The 15,631-nt window shown below is 37.3% G+C and overlaps 1 protein-coding gene across 1 annotated transcript; it reads left to right on the top strand.

Moving 5' to 3' along the window:
• The first annotated feature begins 497 nt into the window (after positions 1 to 497).
• apip (APAF1 interacting protein) lies at positions 498 to 11,667 on the top strand. Its single transcript, XM_034117136.1, has 8 exons — positions 498 to 609; positions 4,038 to 4,106; positions 6,108 to 6,208; positions 7,301 to 7,349; positions 7,457 to 7,574; positions 9,067 to 9,202; positions 10,697 to 10,864; positions 11,028 to 11,667. Exons 2-8 carry the CDS (start codon positions 4,041 to 4,043, stop codon positions 11,119 to 11,121), a joined length of 732 nt encoding a protein of 243 aa, XP_033973027.1. The 5' UTR covers positions 498 to 609; positions 4,038 to 4,040; the 3' UTR covers positions 11,122 to 11,667.
• The last annotated feature ends 3,964 nt before the right edge of the window (positions 11,668 to 15,631 follow it).

Below are 15,631 nucleotides of genomic sequence, written 5' to 3'. Positions count from 1 at the left end.
TTACCGTCAAAATATACTTAAAGTACCAAAAGTAAAAGTATTTATAATGCAAATTGGTCTATTTAAGAATAATATATGTTTTGATTATAATTATTGATGCACTAATGTGTTTAATGCTGGTGGTGCAGCTACTGTAGTTGTAATGACTTAGCCTACTGCAGGATAGCTTGTGAATTTACTCCAGGTGTAACTAAAGTCTTATTTAGGTGTTGATTATGTTTCACATTATTACCCAAAATATGCAAAGTAACTAAGTAAAGTCCAAGTATCTCAAAACAGTACAGTAGCCTACTTGAGTAAATGTACAGTTACTTTCACCACTGAACTCAACCACAACATTTAAGTTGTCTGCTGCTTACCAAATAATACAATAACTATAGTATAACTAACATGGACAGTCCTGCGTGATTAATTTAATAATTCAAATTGCCTTTATTTTGTTGCCATTAATATTAGCCTAATATGCTGATGCAAAACGTTTGAGACAACAGAAAAATGTGGCGAGTCAGTGTATGTCGCACATTGATGACGCGGTGCTAGCTGTGTGCTACGTTAGCTGCTTTGGCATCACATATTGTATCAACAGACTGTCTTCACAAGATAAGAAAGGTAAGAAGTCATGTTTTGTATGCACATATAACTGCTCTTTGGACTAGAGGTCAAACTATGGTAGTTGTGCCGCAACACAATGAGTTTGCAAGCTAAACGAACCTGTATTAAAGTTAGTCTAGCTGCAGCCTGGTCAGCTGTTAGAATGAAGCAACAACGCACACAGATTAATTTACCCTGTATTGTCTTAAATGCGGTAACAACTTAACCTATTGATGCTACAAAAACGAGACATAATTAACGTTAAGGAGTGCTGTCCAGCCTTTTGGTAAGCCATATTTAACATTATTTGAGTAGGCAAAATACTTCTCAAACTTAGTGAGTAGGCTAACGTTTGGTAACACAAGTAACGTTACTAAATTATCTAAACATCAAACTGGCTTTGTGTTTCCCTTCAGGTAAATACATATGCTATAGCCTATGTCATCATTGAATTGTGTAAGTTGATTTTATGAAACACTGCCAGTGTAACTCTAATGTTACAAGTAAGCATGGTCAGTGGTTGTCAACGCCTGCATGTTTGCCCTATGTGACCTATTATTTTTTAATAATACCTACAAAGGAATTAACCTATTCTGTTTGTGGAATTTAATGGATTATATGATCTGATATGCGAGTTTCTTCTTAAACCCACAATTTGAAAAATAAGCCCATTAAGCCTTATTAAAATGAAATTACCCATTGTGTTGTTGTTCCAATTCACAGTTGCATAATTCAGTCTGTAGTAGTTGTGATTGTGTAGTTATTGTGGATGCCTAGTACTTTTTTTTTTCACAAGAAAATAGGTAATGTGTCCGTAAAAGGATAAGATAAACAAACACCAAAATAAAAACTCTTAAAACGATAAATTGTATCAAGTTTTCTGTTTGTTGAAGTGCATTTAGTAAATTGGATCTAATCAGCTAAAAACTGATATAAATTGCAGGGTTTTTATTCTGACTCGGCACCAATACAACCTTGTGAAAACGAGAAAAAAATAGTAGTCTTTAATTGCATCAAAATGTGAATACTCTGCTCATGACTCAGTATTGCTCATCTAAGTTGGTGTGTGAACTTATAGTTGAATTTGTAGCAGAAAAAGGATTTCATTATACAAAACATCTTCCACATGATTGTCATTAACAAGAAGTACAAACTGTTTAAAGCTGTGCTCCCTAAATGTAGTCTGTACAAATATTTGTATATATAATGTAACCAAATGCAAACTTTGCTGCATAATTGAGTTGTCTGCCAAATAGTATTGTATCTCAAGTAATCAGCTTATTATTTTCTCAACTGTTAGTTCAGTCCGTAGGGTGTCAGTAAAAAGAAAATGTCCCAACCCAACACTGACAATCCAAATGCTTAACATACTCAAAATCTTTCAGATGAAATATTCTAAATTCATGAATAAAACAAACAAATACAATTAATTCAAATATGCTTAATATTGTTACATTTTATTTGTATTTATGAAATTCCTGCGTAATAATTGAATGAAAAACATAAATGATTTGTCTTTTGACTTGTGACATACATTTTCCATTCCACGTCAAATTCCTATCATAACAGAAATCATTAATTTAAAATATATTTTGCATTATGTTCTTACCTTAGATGAGAGCACAACATGTAATACATTATACCAAATAAATAAATAACTTTCAGACAAAAGGATATATGTCACCTGATTTTGTGTTGTATTTGCATTATCCTCCTTTTAATGCACAATTTCATTGTTGTACCTGTAATCACCATTTATTTTTTATAAATAATATTCTATGCTATTTTAAGTTTGTTTCTATATATTTGACTGGTAACTGTATTATATGTGATATACATTTTATGTGAGTATTTTAAGAGATTTCAACTGTCTACTTTGAAGCACTACACTTATACATATAAAGTAGGGCTGCTCGATTATGGCAATAATTGATATCACGATTATTTTGGTCAATAATTGATATCACGATTATTAAATACGATCATTCATTGACTTTGAAAACATCCATTCATTGAACTTTAAAACAAATACAAATAATAATTTGAACAGTATCCAAATTGATCACCCTGAGCGTATAATTCAACTGAAAAACCAATACAAAAATAAATGATACATTTATATTTAAATTAAAAAAAATAATATCAAAATAATAAATACCAATAAACAAGATCAACAAATATTTTGGAGCGCACTTCAACAAGCTACTAAACATATATAAATATGATAAATAAAAATAAATTAGATCAAATATGTTGCAGTGCACTGTCACAACTTAGCAAAGCAAAATAATCATTTATTTCGATTATGTTGTTTTCGTAATTGTAGCAGTCCAAAATCGTAATTGCGATTCAAATACGATTAATTGCACAGCCCTAATATAAAGCTCATTATTTGTATTATTACTAGCTTCCAGACATCTAATAACAATTACAATAGCTTTCCCTTCAACATCAAACAAGTCAGTGTTTACTGTGGGCCAACAGATTCTAACTGTCATTAAATAGCTGTCAGCAGTTACTGAGCCGCGAGGGTCCCTTAAGGTGTTTGTTTGTACGGCAGTCTGCAGCTCAATCGGTTCGTGAAACAACCAAAAATCGAATCAAATCTGCCACACCCAAAAAGAGAAACTGTGTTAAGTAACAAACTATACCCGACTCGCACACCGCCAACTTTATACTTTATTGCAGAAGCATTGTAAGAAAAAGAAAAGTAACCCTTTTTTACCCTTTGACAGAAGCATCAATGAGTTGAGTGTTTTTTCATTTTGGCATCAACAATGTGTCTAAAAATAAAAGGAATAAGTACCTTACATGTCCTTATGAAAACTGATAAGAGTTCTTTGCATTTAATGTCGGCAGGGCGAAATGCTAAAAGGCAATATGCGTTTTTGATTTAAAAGTTTAATTTCACAATGAAAAACAAAACACAAAATGAAAGACTCGTAACTAAATAATAGTTTTTATTAATTTAATCATAACTGAGTTAATGCTTACATAAAAACTGAATACTACAGAAAAACGTATTCACTTCATTTGTTTATTTTTGTTTGTATTAAGGCATTTTTAATCCTGTATGCTTTATTAGTCACCCACACCATACATCATTAGCCTTTTCTTTGTAAATGTTACTATCAAATCCACAGTCAAGTCCCCATTTGCTTTTAACTTATTGGAAAAAAGCCATAGCTTAAAGGTTTTTCCTTTGAGTACTCTTGCATTTTAATAGAAATTCAAATCAATAGTGGCATCTGAGGTTTTTGAGCCTGCCTATCTTTACTCCCATCAAAATAATCTGTGGCTTGTCCTCAACTGACGTGTAGGAGGTAAAGGAATGAGAAGAATTTAGTGAGAGCCGTAAATAATTTCTCTTTTGTTCTTGCCTCTATTATCTCATCTGCATCCGATTTCCCCCATGAATGAATCATGTTGTCAATGTTTTCTCACAGGAGATGTCGTCTTTGTGTGGCACCAGCAACAGTTGCCAAGATGCAGGTCAACAGCCAGCTGAGAAACAGGTAAGCACAACACATCAACACATCACACAATGTTATGTAACACAAATGAACTTAAATTACATAAGTCTGCCACAGTTAGACATTTTAACTCAGTTCCCAGTAGCAGTAATCACGTACGTTACGTTATCTACACATTCTGAGACAACGAAAGACAGTTAAGCATCTATTCAGAAATGCAAATAACTGAGAATAAAGGCAAAGTAATAAACTGTGTAAACGGTAAGAAAATAAATAGGTATAAAATGTAGAATAGCTATTTAGGTAATGGCTATTAATACGCTACAATCTATCCAGTATTAATAGTATGGGCATTAAAAACTGAGTTATATGCTAAGAAGTAGGTAGGCAAAACATACTTATATACAAAAGAGCTGGACAAAAGCATAATATCAAAAGTATGACATGACACAATATATAGTACAATGTAGATATAGCTATATAAGTATGCGAATAGGTTTGTAAATGCATATAGACAACAGGCAGGTGTATGTACAGTAGTGCAGCAGTAAAAAGCATGCTGTAGCAGCCAGAGCCAGTCGTAGTGCCAATGTGCAGGCACTGGCGGGAGCTGTGAGGGGGGTTATCTGGGGCTAGGGAAGGAGGGGGGGGGGGTTACTATTACCTTGATTGATTCAGAGTTCAGCAAGGTGGCAGCTGAGGGGAAGGAGAGTCCTGTAGCGCCTCCCAGACAGAGCAGGTGCCATACTTTACCCTGATGCAGCCGCGGAAGACACTCTCAGTTGGTGCAGTTGTAGAAATTCACAAGAATCTGAGGAGAAAGTCTCAAAAACACAGTGCATTAACACATTTAAATTATGGCTGCATGTGTTTTATATTTGTTTTATTTCCCAGCAGAAACCAGCAATGCGTTAGTCTGTCCCTCAATATTTGTCTGACTTCCATTCCTTGTTTAAGGCACATAGTTTCAAGCCTGTTAGTAAGTGGTGTTAGTTAGTGACCATTTTAAGCTGTGGATTACCGTTTTTCTTGATTGCTAAAACATGCTTATTTACTGAGACTGTGATCCACTCATCTTCATTATCACTTTCTGAGCACAGCTGAAGTACTCATGCTAATGTGTTTACCCTTTTTCACATATTTTTCATACAATTTTTCCAAACAATTAACGAACCTTTTAGGAAAACCTAACTCTCTGTAGGATTATCTGTGAACAAAAGGAATCAAATCTATTCACTCCAGATACAATTGTCTTGCATAATGTAAGCTGATGTAGCGTCTTTAACCTACCTGTGTGAAACTCCATGACAACTCCCAAATCAGCAATCAGTCCTTCTACATCCATTAAGGCACAGCATTTAAGCTGTGCCTTAATGGATGCCCAATTTGTCGAATCTAGACCTGCACACATGAATACAGCTAAATGAAAGAAGAACCCTTTCAGCAGGCAATCTCATCAAGTGCAGAGTGCAGCGGGTTTTGTTATCTATGTCAAGTAATCTAGGAGAGAAGAATCAGTTCATGCTGTGATGCGCTTCTTTGCCTTTGTTGGCACATCACAATCTAGTTTAATAATTTGAGTGTTAGAGCATTTTGCAAACAAAGTGTGTCATTTTGGCCCGCGACTTTCAGTTTAGGGCTGTGTAAACTGTCCTGCACATCTGAAGGGACAATAGTGTGTTCAAGCATGTGGGGTGAGTCAAAACTTCTACTGTGTGTGCTCGTGGTATTTAAGGAACATGCCACCGACTTCAATGGTGGGGCTATTGATGTTTTTATATTTTTCGGACAATGGAGCTCTATGGCATAGACAAATGATCTGACTCTGGCTGTAAAGGCAATACTTTCTAGTTGGATCGATTGACTGTATTGTTTGTTTTGATATTTTTACTAATAGAGCGCTAACATCAGTATCAGAAACACTCTGCTTTTACATTCAACCGTGTGCATTTCAAGTTTATTGACTTTTATTCACTCTGATCATGTTAAAGTTGTTAAACTCGAGCAGGATATACCTAGTTGACAGCGTTGCGTCTGTTCCAGGAGAAGGAGCATCCTCGTCTTCTCATCCCGGAGTTGTGCCGACTCTTCTACCAGCTGGGATGGGTGACGGGGACGGGCGGCGGCATCAGCCTGAGACGAGGGTTGGTTTCTGGTTCAATTTCTTGCAGAACATTGTATAGGATCAGAAGATCACACACCTTCCTTGAACCTGTTTGCATATTTTGACAATCATGCCAAAAACTGAATTTGTTTTAGTAGATGTTTTTTTGTACATTTAAATGTTCATAAAGGTGCAGCGCGGCTGATGTAAGGTCTGTTGCATCTGTTTTGACAATGTGTACAAATTCGGTGTAAAGTACACGGTTTTGCCATCATGGAACAGAATTCAAACGGATGGCTTTGACAGGTTATTACAAACATCTTTGAACTGTGTTGTTTTGGATGGCAGCTCCACATAAAGCGCAACCCGTCAGCTCATAGTTGTTTGACATGTGGAATTTGACAAACTCCATATGAAAACAAATTAGATTTAGTGACTGCTGCTCATCTGCCCTGGTATTTCACTTTGACCGGAAAATATTGTAACTCTAAAAAGATTCACGAGAGAACTTTCCGTCATATTTGACTACTTATTAATCCTTTTCAAGATTTTAAACAAATATTCTAATGAGTATTTTTATTTTCTCAGTGCATGTCTAAATTCTAAGTTTTGAAAGGTCTTTTTGTGTTCCTGTTAGACTCAGAAATGATTCAGAGCCTGATGCGGCCTCTCAAAGAAAATCAATACGCTTCTCCTTTATCTGCTGTATGTTGCTCACTGAAGAAAAGTACATAGCTTCTCTTCTTCTTTCTACGGGGAAACATAGGCTATCAATATTTTTGCAAAAATAGAACCATGAAACATTTTGAGCTGATGCTCAGTAGATTTTCTTAAAAAGATCTTCTCATGTTTTATGATCCAATCTGTATAGCGACACATTCTCTGACAATGACTAATTTTGTAATAAGGGATGACTAATCAGATAGTCACTGAAACATTATTGACATTGGAGCTGAACCTTGTCACCATAACATTCTCCTAAACACAAACAGTTCAGTTATTTGTGTGCAGCACAAGGCCATGGTGGTCCATTATGTTATGACAAACTAAAGCAATTTCAATATCTACTTTATTCTCCTGGCCTTCAGCTTGCTATTTATATAAACTGTAATGTTTGTTGTATAACCCACAGAGAGCAGATCTACGTTGCACCATCAGGCGTCCAGAAAGAGAGAATACAGGTATAACCTCAGTGTGAAATAATGTCTTGCTAAGTACAAATATAAATAATAAGATTGATTCAGATACTGATGTTTGTGTAAAATACTTTTTTCTTTCTGTCACTTAGCCAGAAGACATGTTTGTGTGTGACATGGAAGAGAGGGACATCAGCTGTCCACCTGCCTGGAAGAATTTAAGGAAGAGCCAGTGCACACCGCTTTTTATGAATGCTTACATAATGAGAGGTGAGTCAATAATACCTTCATACCATACATACCACTGTAACAGACTGTGATCTAATGAATTAGTAACCTGAATAACAACTTTGATTTTTAATGGAGTTAATGATACTCATTACGCTTAATTGAATAATAACTGGATGTTCCTGAATGTTGTGATTATGTTCTATTCAAACCAGTACAGTATTTTGTCATAAAAAACCTGTAACAAATAGCTATGAAAACAAACATTTTAAAATCCATAATAGACAGACATTTCCCTTCTGATCTTCTTTTTTCTTAAAGGAGAGGTGTCATGCTTTTCCGGTTATTACCCGTCCCCTTGTGTATTATGAAGGTTTTTATGCATGTAAACGGTGTGCAGAGTCAAAACCCTAAAAGTACACCCTATAGCGAGTAAAACTCTAACACAGAAAATACCTCCCCAAAACGCCTCGCTGGAGATACGTCATTGTCCATTTGATTCTTCCGGGTACGGCATGATGTCATGCCGTACCCGGAACAAAATGGACCAATCCGTGGAACCGTTACGTTACGTCCGCGAAGCCGTTACGTTAAGCCCCCGCTGATTGGTCCAAATTGACCAATCCACGGACTTCCTCACACACACACACTCTCTGCTGATTTCTCCTCCCTGGCTGCAGGCTGATAACAGACAGTTGGGATCGCGGCGAAATTCTCTCTGCAGACCCATTCTCACAGCGTTTATCAACCTTTTTCTTACTCAATATCAAGCCACACTTATTGTTTTTACTTCAGCTGTGACTTTGTGTGTGCTCAGGATGAGTTTGGCTGTGTTTCGCTATGTATCCTAAACAAGGAAACAACACCTCCACGGAGCTCAGCGCGATTCACAACGTCCCGACCAATCAGAGCACACTGTGCTCACAGGGAGGGTGGGGGCTGGAGCTATTGGAGCTACAACGAGCCGTTAAAGGCAGAGAGTGAAATTCAGTGAATACAAGTAGTTTACAGAGATGCTGTATGAGAAACCAATGTGAGTTTGGAAAAATGCAAAGTATAAATCTATTCTAGTATACCTCAACAATGGAATTATGATCAGTGGAAATGGCCATGACACCTCTCCTTTAACTAAGGATCAAAGGATGTAATGGTAAAGTATAGAATCTGATATGTAGAAATATTGGTTTGGATACAATGCCAGGAAATAATATTTTAAAAGCAGACAAGGTTCTACTCATATAATACAGTTGTTTAATAAAGGCATTGTTACAGGCCAACATTTTAATGGAAAACCTCTCCCCCTCTAAACTGGAACACCAGGTCAAAGTGCAGTTATCCTCCTTAGCCGATAATAAACCTCCAAAACTAGAAAAACAATTAAAACCCAAAAAGCAAATCTCAAAGCGTAGTGCACATGGATGTGTGATCATCTCTGTGGGTGGTCTTTCTGTGTACAAATTGATATTTTAGAAAGACCTTACCAGTAGGCAACACTCAGAATTCAAAAATCTGCTTTTCCTTTGCTAAAATACAGGGGCACAGGCAGTAATACACACCCACTCCAAGGCTGCTGTCATGGCAACACTGCTGTATCCCGGCAAAGAGTTCAGGATAACACACCAGGAGATGATCAAGGGGATTCGTAAGGGCACCTCAGGCACCAACTATCGGTATGTAATCAAGCAGAAGGATTAGTGTAGTCCAAAAAGTTTCGAAGCATCCTCATTTCTCAGTCAAGTGTGTTTGTTAAGTCCTCCTTGTGAAGGTATCTTGGCAGTAGAAATCATAGCTTGTCAAAACAGTCAACGATAAGGAGTGTAAAAATACATGAAATATTGGTAGGATGCACAATGTCAGTAAGGTTAATGCAAGCATATATAAAGCTACGTATATACAGACTAAATCTTAGAATTGGTAAATGTAGATGGTAATTCAATATGTTCAATAACTCTGGTCAATGCTATTGCACGTTAAGTACCATGTTGTCAGAAACTTTGATGAGATTTCATCCACGGAGAAACTGTAAAGAGGTACTTTTGAAAAAACAGAGCTGAGCTTCTGGAGACTCCTCCTCCTCTCTGACACCACTTCCAAATAATGAAGCTTCCTTCTCAGGAAAGAGCCAAACTTCCTGATGATCTCGTTGATAAGTCGACTGCCTGCAGCCTGAGCACACTGCAACAAAGAAGATAGTGTTTGATGACTTTCCTTTTGCGTTTGATGATACCTTTCGTCTATTTAAAAAAACTGTTTGTGGTTGAAACTATGGTCACACATGACTACAATTCGTGCATCTCTGCTACGTGATTGGCAGCGGTTTTCAACGGCAGAAATGTTTGACTCACCAAAGCAGAGATGGCATTGACCCATTAATGGTGTTTGCATTCCATTTGAGTGAGCCATTGTCACTCACTGACAGTTCATGGAATGGATCCAATGTTAATTTAGTTAATATCTATCAGAATACCTTTATTTGTCCCACAAATGGGAAATGCACGTTGTTACAGCAGAAAAAGAGCCAAAGACAAATTAATGTTGCGTAGAAACACCTGTGCCTTTACCGCCATCACAGGCTAATAATTATACCGTGAAAAGGGTCCAAATGTAAACATCTGAGTAATCAAAGGTGGCGAAGATACGCAGCAGTCCCGATTCCAACTAATTCAACAAGCAAGATCATTGAAGGTGGCACCGTGGAATTTGACACCAGCTGCAAGTTGGGTTATTTGCTGTACAGCCACCACGCCCAAAGCGATCTCCAACGGAACAGAAACTTTGTTTTTTGGAAAACTTGGCTAGATGACTCTTTTTCTGTGTCCTGATCAGACAGAGCAAACGACTCTGGCAGGAAAAAGGAGGAGGTGTGGCATATGATACACACATTAAAGGAGCTGACAGGATTGCTTTTTATTGGAGTTGTACCTCGAACGATTAATGTGACTAATAAAATGGATTGATTGATAAACCAGTTTCAGTACAGAGTGGGATTTATTGTATCACTTTGATTTGATTGCCCCCAAATAAGAGTGGCTGTACGACAGACAGCGGTGTCAGTCTATGAGAACAGGCAGCCTCTATCTGACAGTACTGTGATGTAAAGTTATGGCCTGAGAAAGTTATCAGCCTGGGTGTAATTTGTCATTTTGTACCCTGCATATACACAGATATGATGACAGCCTGGTTGTGCCTATTGTTGAAAATACACCGGAGGAAAAAGACTTAAAGGACCGGATGGCCAGGGCAATGGAGGAATACCCCGACTCATGTGCTGTCCTCGTCCGTCGACACGGCGTTTATGTCTGGGGCGAGTCGTGGGAAAAAGCCAAGACCATGTGAGCATTTCCCTCCCAGCACGATTAAGTTCTTTGGCCTGGTTTATGACTTAGAATATATAGTATTTGTTTCGAGGGCAAGTGTAACAAAGAAAAAACTGATTTAAATTCTTTACACTGTATTTTTATCTTCCAACTCTAACAATACTGCTCTATTTTGCAGGTGTGAATGCTACGACTACCTGTTCGACATCGCCGTCCAGATGAAGCAGTGTGGACTGGACCCTTCTGCCCTCCCGACAGAAGAATGGGAATAATTTGACATTCACTGGCGCTTTTTAAAGAGACATTTGTTGAAGAAAGGTCAGTGAAGTTCAATCAGGAGAGTTTATTGTAATCATTTGCCTTTCACGCCAGCCTGCTTCAGATGTGATGGTAATGGCAGATCCAGGAGTGAAGGAGATTGAATGCCTGTGATCCAGAAGCACCCGGAGGTACGCTGAAAAGCACTATGGGACAACTCTTGAATGAGCAGCGGGCAAATAAAGGTCTTCAGGTTCAAATGATTTCCTATTCAAGTTTGTCTGCACTGCAATCATGGTCCTGGTGCATGTCAGGCCATAATATACAGTATTATGCATCTCAATTGATCTATGATGGTGATTAAATGCCTTTGCTTTAATCTATAAAAACTGAAGGGATGTAGATTGTGAGCCTAAATTATTTTTCCTTTACCTTTTAAAAAAATCCATCCTTCCATCTTCTGCATATTGAATCCGGGTCGCAGTCCAGACTTACTGCTTTCCCGAAAAATGTTTTCAAGCTTTAAACAATCTGAATAAATAAAATGTAAACCAACTTTCCATTTTGATTTATTTTTTTCATGCTCTTATTTTAAATGCAATGCAAAACAAATGCAATCTTAGTTTATGAATCCACATTTTAGTTTCAAGCAAATAAAGTACAGTTTTTCATATGTCATAAAAAATGTACACGCACAACATTTTTTTGTGATCTGGTTAATCACTTCAGTAAAAATAGCACTGTTGTGTAACAGGGCTCTTGCCGTTTCCATGGACATGGTGGGCTCATCAGGCGAGTGCATTTGTTGCAGGACCTCACGATGCCTGTAGATCCGAACACAGCCTGCCCCCAGTCTGCATACGGTTTTCTCATGAAAGCCAGAGATGTTGTTCTGCTAACAAGCTCCCTCTGCTGACACCATCCATTGCTCCCACCACTGCACTCCTTCAAAACACTGTGCTGTGAAATATGCTGCAGGCTTATTTGAATAGAAAAAAAAGAAATATAGCAAAAACAAAAAAATATTATTTTCCGCTGCGCTCACACTGCCCAGATTCTCCATGTTCTGGTTAATGAGGAATTCTTGTTAAACCTTTTGTGAAAGAAATAACACCAGCCTGTAAAATTAACATGACAAGCTCACATTTCAAAATCCTCCTCCTTGAACAAATAAAAGTGATATTTTAGTTGTTCTTTAATTGCTGTTTTTGTCTGAGGAATCAACTGTAACAAATGATTGTGTTTAAGCAATGTTAAAACCTCTCCTAAATGATTCAGCCCTCGCAGAGCTTGACCAACTGTGTGCATTCCAATATTCATGGCATTATGCATTTATATTAATATGTACTACCCATCAGCTAGCAAAGTTCATCAATATGCGATGTGCAGCCAAACAAGACAAAGAATAATCCTACTTAACCAAAAGTACAGATGGTTTATCAGCAGCATGTGTCAAGGAAAATACACTTGTAATGCTGAAAATGCCCAATTTGAGATAATTATATTATGTTGAAGTGTAGCTAAATCACATTATTGTGTAGTTTAACCCTTGTTTATGTTCACATTTTTGTATTGTTCCTGTCGAATTGACCTGACATGATTGGGGTCTAAAAGAAATACAGAAATTAATTATAACATAAAGTCCCTAATGTATATTATATTTATCTCAATATCTCGATTGCTTGCAAATATCAGATTTAAATGTATAGGTAAGTCCTTAAGGGAAATACATTAAGCTCCATGCCTTCTTATAATTATGCCAATATACTATGTGTGTGCCTGCATGGGTCATGTTAGCACAATGTGTCATTGTTAAGTAGCCAATAGCAGAGAGGTTGAAGCTGCCCCTGCCCCTGTTTGTTTTGATAAAGGGGCAGCATATCATACAGCCAGAGGGCAGGGTCTGTAAGCAGGTGCTGAGGTTATGAGTCCATAGTGATTTACCTTGAGTTTCCCACCATCCTCTGCTCATAGAGATGCTGCAGGGCTGACCACGGCTCCCCACAAAGCTATGCTCCAGGCTAATGACCCTCTGCAACTTGGCCTTGTTAGTCTCTGAGAGCCCCCACCCCCACATACCGAGCCACAACAAATAGGCAAGGTTGCTCTCTAATTTGCACATGTAAAAGCTGCAGAGTAATGGCGGCTACGTCCAAGTACCGTAACCTCTGTAGGAGATTGAGCCACAGCTGGCCCCTTTTTTTACATGCTTTGTGTGTTTTAGCTGAAGGTTAGCCCATTATTGATAGTGGTCAGAAATGGTACAATACTTGAGTGGATGTATTATAGTTTAATAAAAAAAAAGCTTTGCACATGTTATATCTTGGATTGTCAGTGTTTGTTAGCCACAAGGATACACAGAATGTATAGGTAACAATAAATGCAATAACAGTAACAAGGATAAACTATGTAGACTATACCCCAGTCTACTTTGAACCCCAGAAGATGGGACCTGACAAACTGCATAAATATCACACAATAGTTCCAGACCAGTGCAAGTAACTCTGGCATTGTCCAAAATGTATGATCGAACAAACAGTAAAAACTCTTTAAATTACAATATGCTAATTAAGCAAAGCAAATTCACAAGCAAAATAATCATCTTCCTCCAAAACCATATTGGTATCAACTTCTATTTCTGGCACGGAAATTAGCCACTCCTATTTGTAGTGATTGTAGTGATTGTAGAATGTTTTTCTTCATATGTTTTGCACCCTGTATGCATTTGAACTGCTTCAAAATACTCCAACTCATGTTTGTCATACACATTGAAATGGTAAACCTGTATGTTGCCAGGATGGAGAAGATCACTGTTTTTGATCCTTTTAGTCTACAACAATACAGCCATTAGCAGTCTTTTCTGCAACACATTATCAGTCGCTGCGCAGGGCATCTCATTATAAGCATTGCAGAACATGTTATTTTCCCCCAGCCTTTTCAATCAATTGAGCACTGTTCAAGTGGTGTAGTGGCGCCTCTCAACCCATAAATTATGTTCAAGCTGTATTAACGTGTTTGGCACCCATGTCTCAGGAGAAAAGGAACACTCATTGCTGCACCATATTTTTTATGATATTGATTAAAGAGTAAATGTGTTTATGATTTTTAGCTTCAGTAAAAGCCTTGTGACAGGCCAAATGGTGATATAAATTTATATTATTGATGCTCAGACACAAGTACTCTAAGCCTATGTGTGTCAGCCACTCGGGCAGCAGTCTCATATCCACACACAAAAAAATAACACTTATCGGCCACTAATGTATCTCAGGGTCAACTTTTAAAAGATCACTTTAGCATTTTTTTTTACCACTACTTTCTGACATGCCTTTTTTTTGCCATTTCAATTTCATTAGCATGTTTGACAAGACAGTGACAAAATATGGAACGAGAATAGCCAGCATGGTAAAATTGTGCATTTGAAAGCAAAACCTTAGCCCATTGAGATATCAACATTTATGAAGTCCTTTTTCACTTGCCAATTTGTCTTCCCACTATGACTGGGCACTGTATACTACGGTACAAGTAAACAATATTGCATTTCCCACAATTAGGAGTTTGAAAAAAACAACAAAGCATTATGGATTTTCATTTGTGAGCCGTGTTGTTATGGGTGAGTAAGGGGGAAGCAACCACATCTGTGTGATTGACCAACACACGCCAATCAAGCCTACACACTTTCTAAAACTTTCTAAAATAGCTGCCATATTTAAAAAAGTGTAAGGGTAAACAAAGTCAAAGTCAGCTTTATTGTCAAGAATTCTACATGTTGTACATCCAGAAATATCGAAATATCGTTTCCCGCAGTCCTACAGTGTGACATATATACATCAAACAAAAAACAGAATACTATAAGTGAAATCAACAGCAGAAACCATTACTTATTTTTGAAAAACCTTTAAAGAATTAAAGAGTCACTTCTTCACGATCTGTTATCACCCGATTTGAATTTGATTTGATAAACCCATTGGATTGTGTAATATATTGTCAATGGGCCAATCAAATTACTTGTTACAATGTACTAAACAAATGGCTTGATCTAATCAAATACAAACATTCAATCCTCCAATCAAATGCCTTGTTACAATGGGCCAATCAAATGATGAATCATTTGAAATTCGCCAATCTGCTTTTGTACCACGCCCATGCAAAACCCATCATTTAAACTTTCACCATGTCTTTTTGGTGCCAAGTTTAAATTAAATTTGAATGCAGCTTTATGCCCTTAAAATGCAATGAATTGGCCAAATATATAATCATGTTATTAATGTTAATTAATTTAGTTTCAATAGGGTCCTCCAGAGGTTGTCAGTGATCTGATTCTAAAAGGGACCTGGATAAAGAGCTGTCGCTGCTTCAGGTTGGAGGTGAAACTTTAGCATCTCTATCATGTGTAATGCCTCATAATCTCACTTAGATAGCCGGCTAAAGAAGCTCAGCAACCATATAAAGTGTCTGTAGCTGATGTGTGTTGTAGCTTTACAAACAGAAGGGTTCTAGCCACGGTCTTTGCTACTGCATGTTTTT

This window comes from Trematomus bernacchii, unplaced genomic scaffold (assembly GCF_902827165.1).
Source record: "Trematomus bernacchii unplaced genomic scaffold, fTreBer1.1, whole genome shotgun sequence".
In the NCBI taxonomy this organism is placed as follows: Eukaryota; Metazoa; Chordata; class Actinopteri; order Perciformes; family Nototheniidae; genus Trematomus; species Trematomus bernacchii.
The sequence above is the reverse complement of the archived record's forward strand: the minus strand, read 5'-3'. Positions and strand labels throughout refer to the sequence as shown.

Excerpts from the sequence above, each read along its gene's own strand:
- apip (XM_034117136.1), top strand. The coding sequence starts at position 4,041 with ATGTCGTCTTTGTGTGGCACCAGCAACAGTTGCCAAGATGCAGGTCAA. Across the intron at positions 4,107-6,107 it reads AACAGCCAGCTGAGAAACAG|GAGAAGGAGCATCCTCGTCT; the intron begins GTAAGCACAACA and ends CGTCTGTTCCAG. Across the intron at positions 6,209-7,300 it reads GGCATCAGCCTGAGACGAGG|AGAGCAGATCTACGTTGCAC; the intron begins GTTGGTTTCTGG and ends TATAACCCACAG.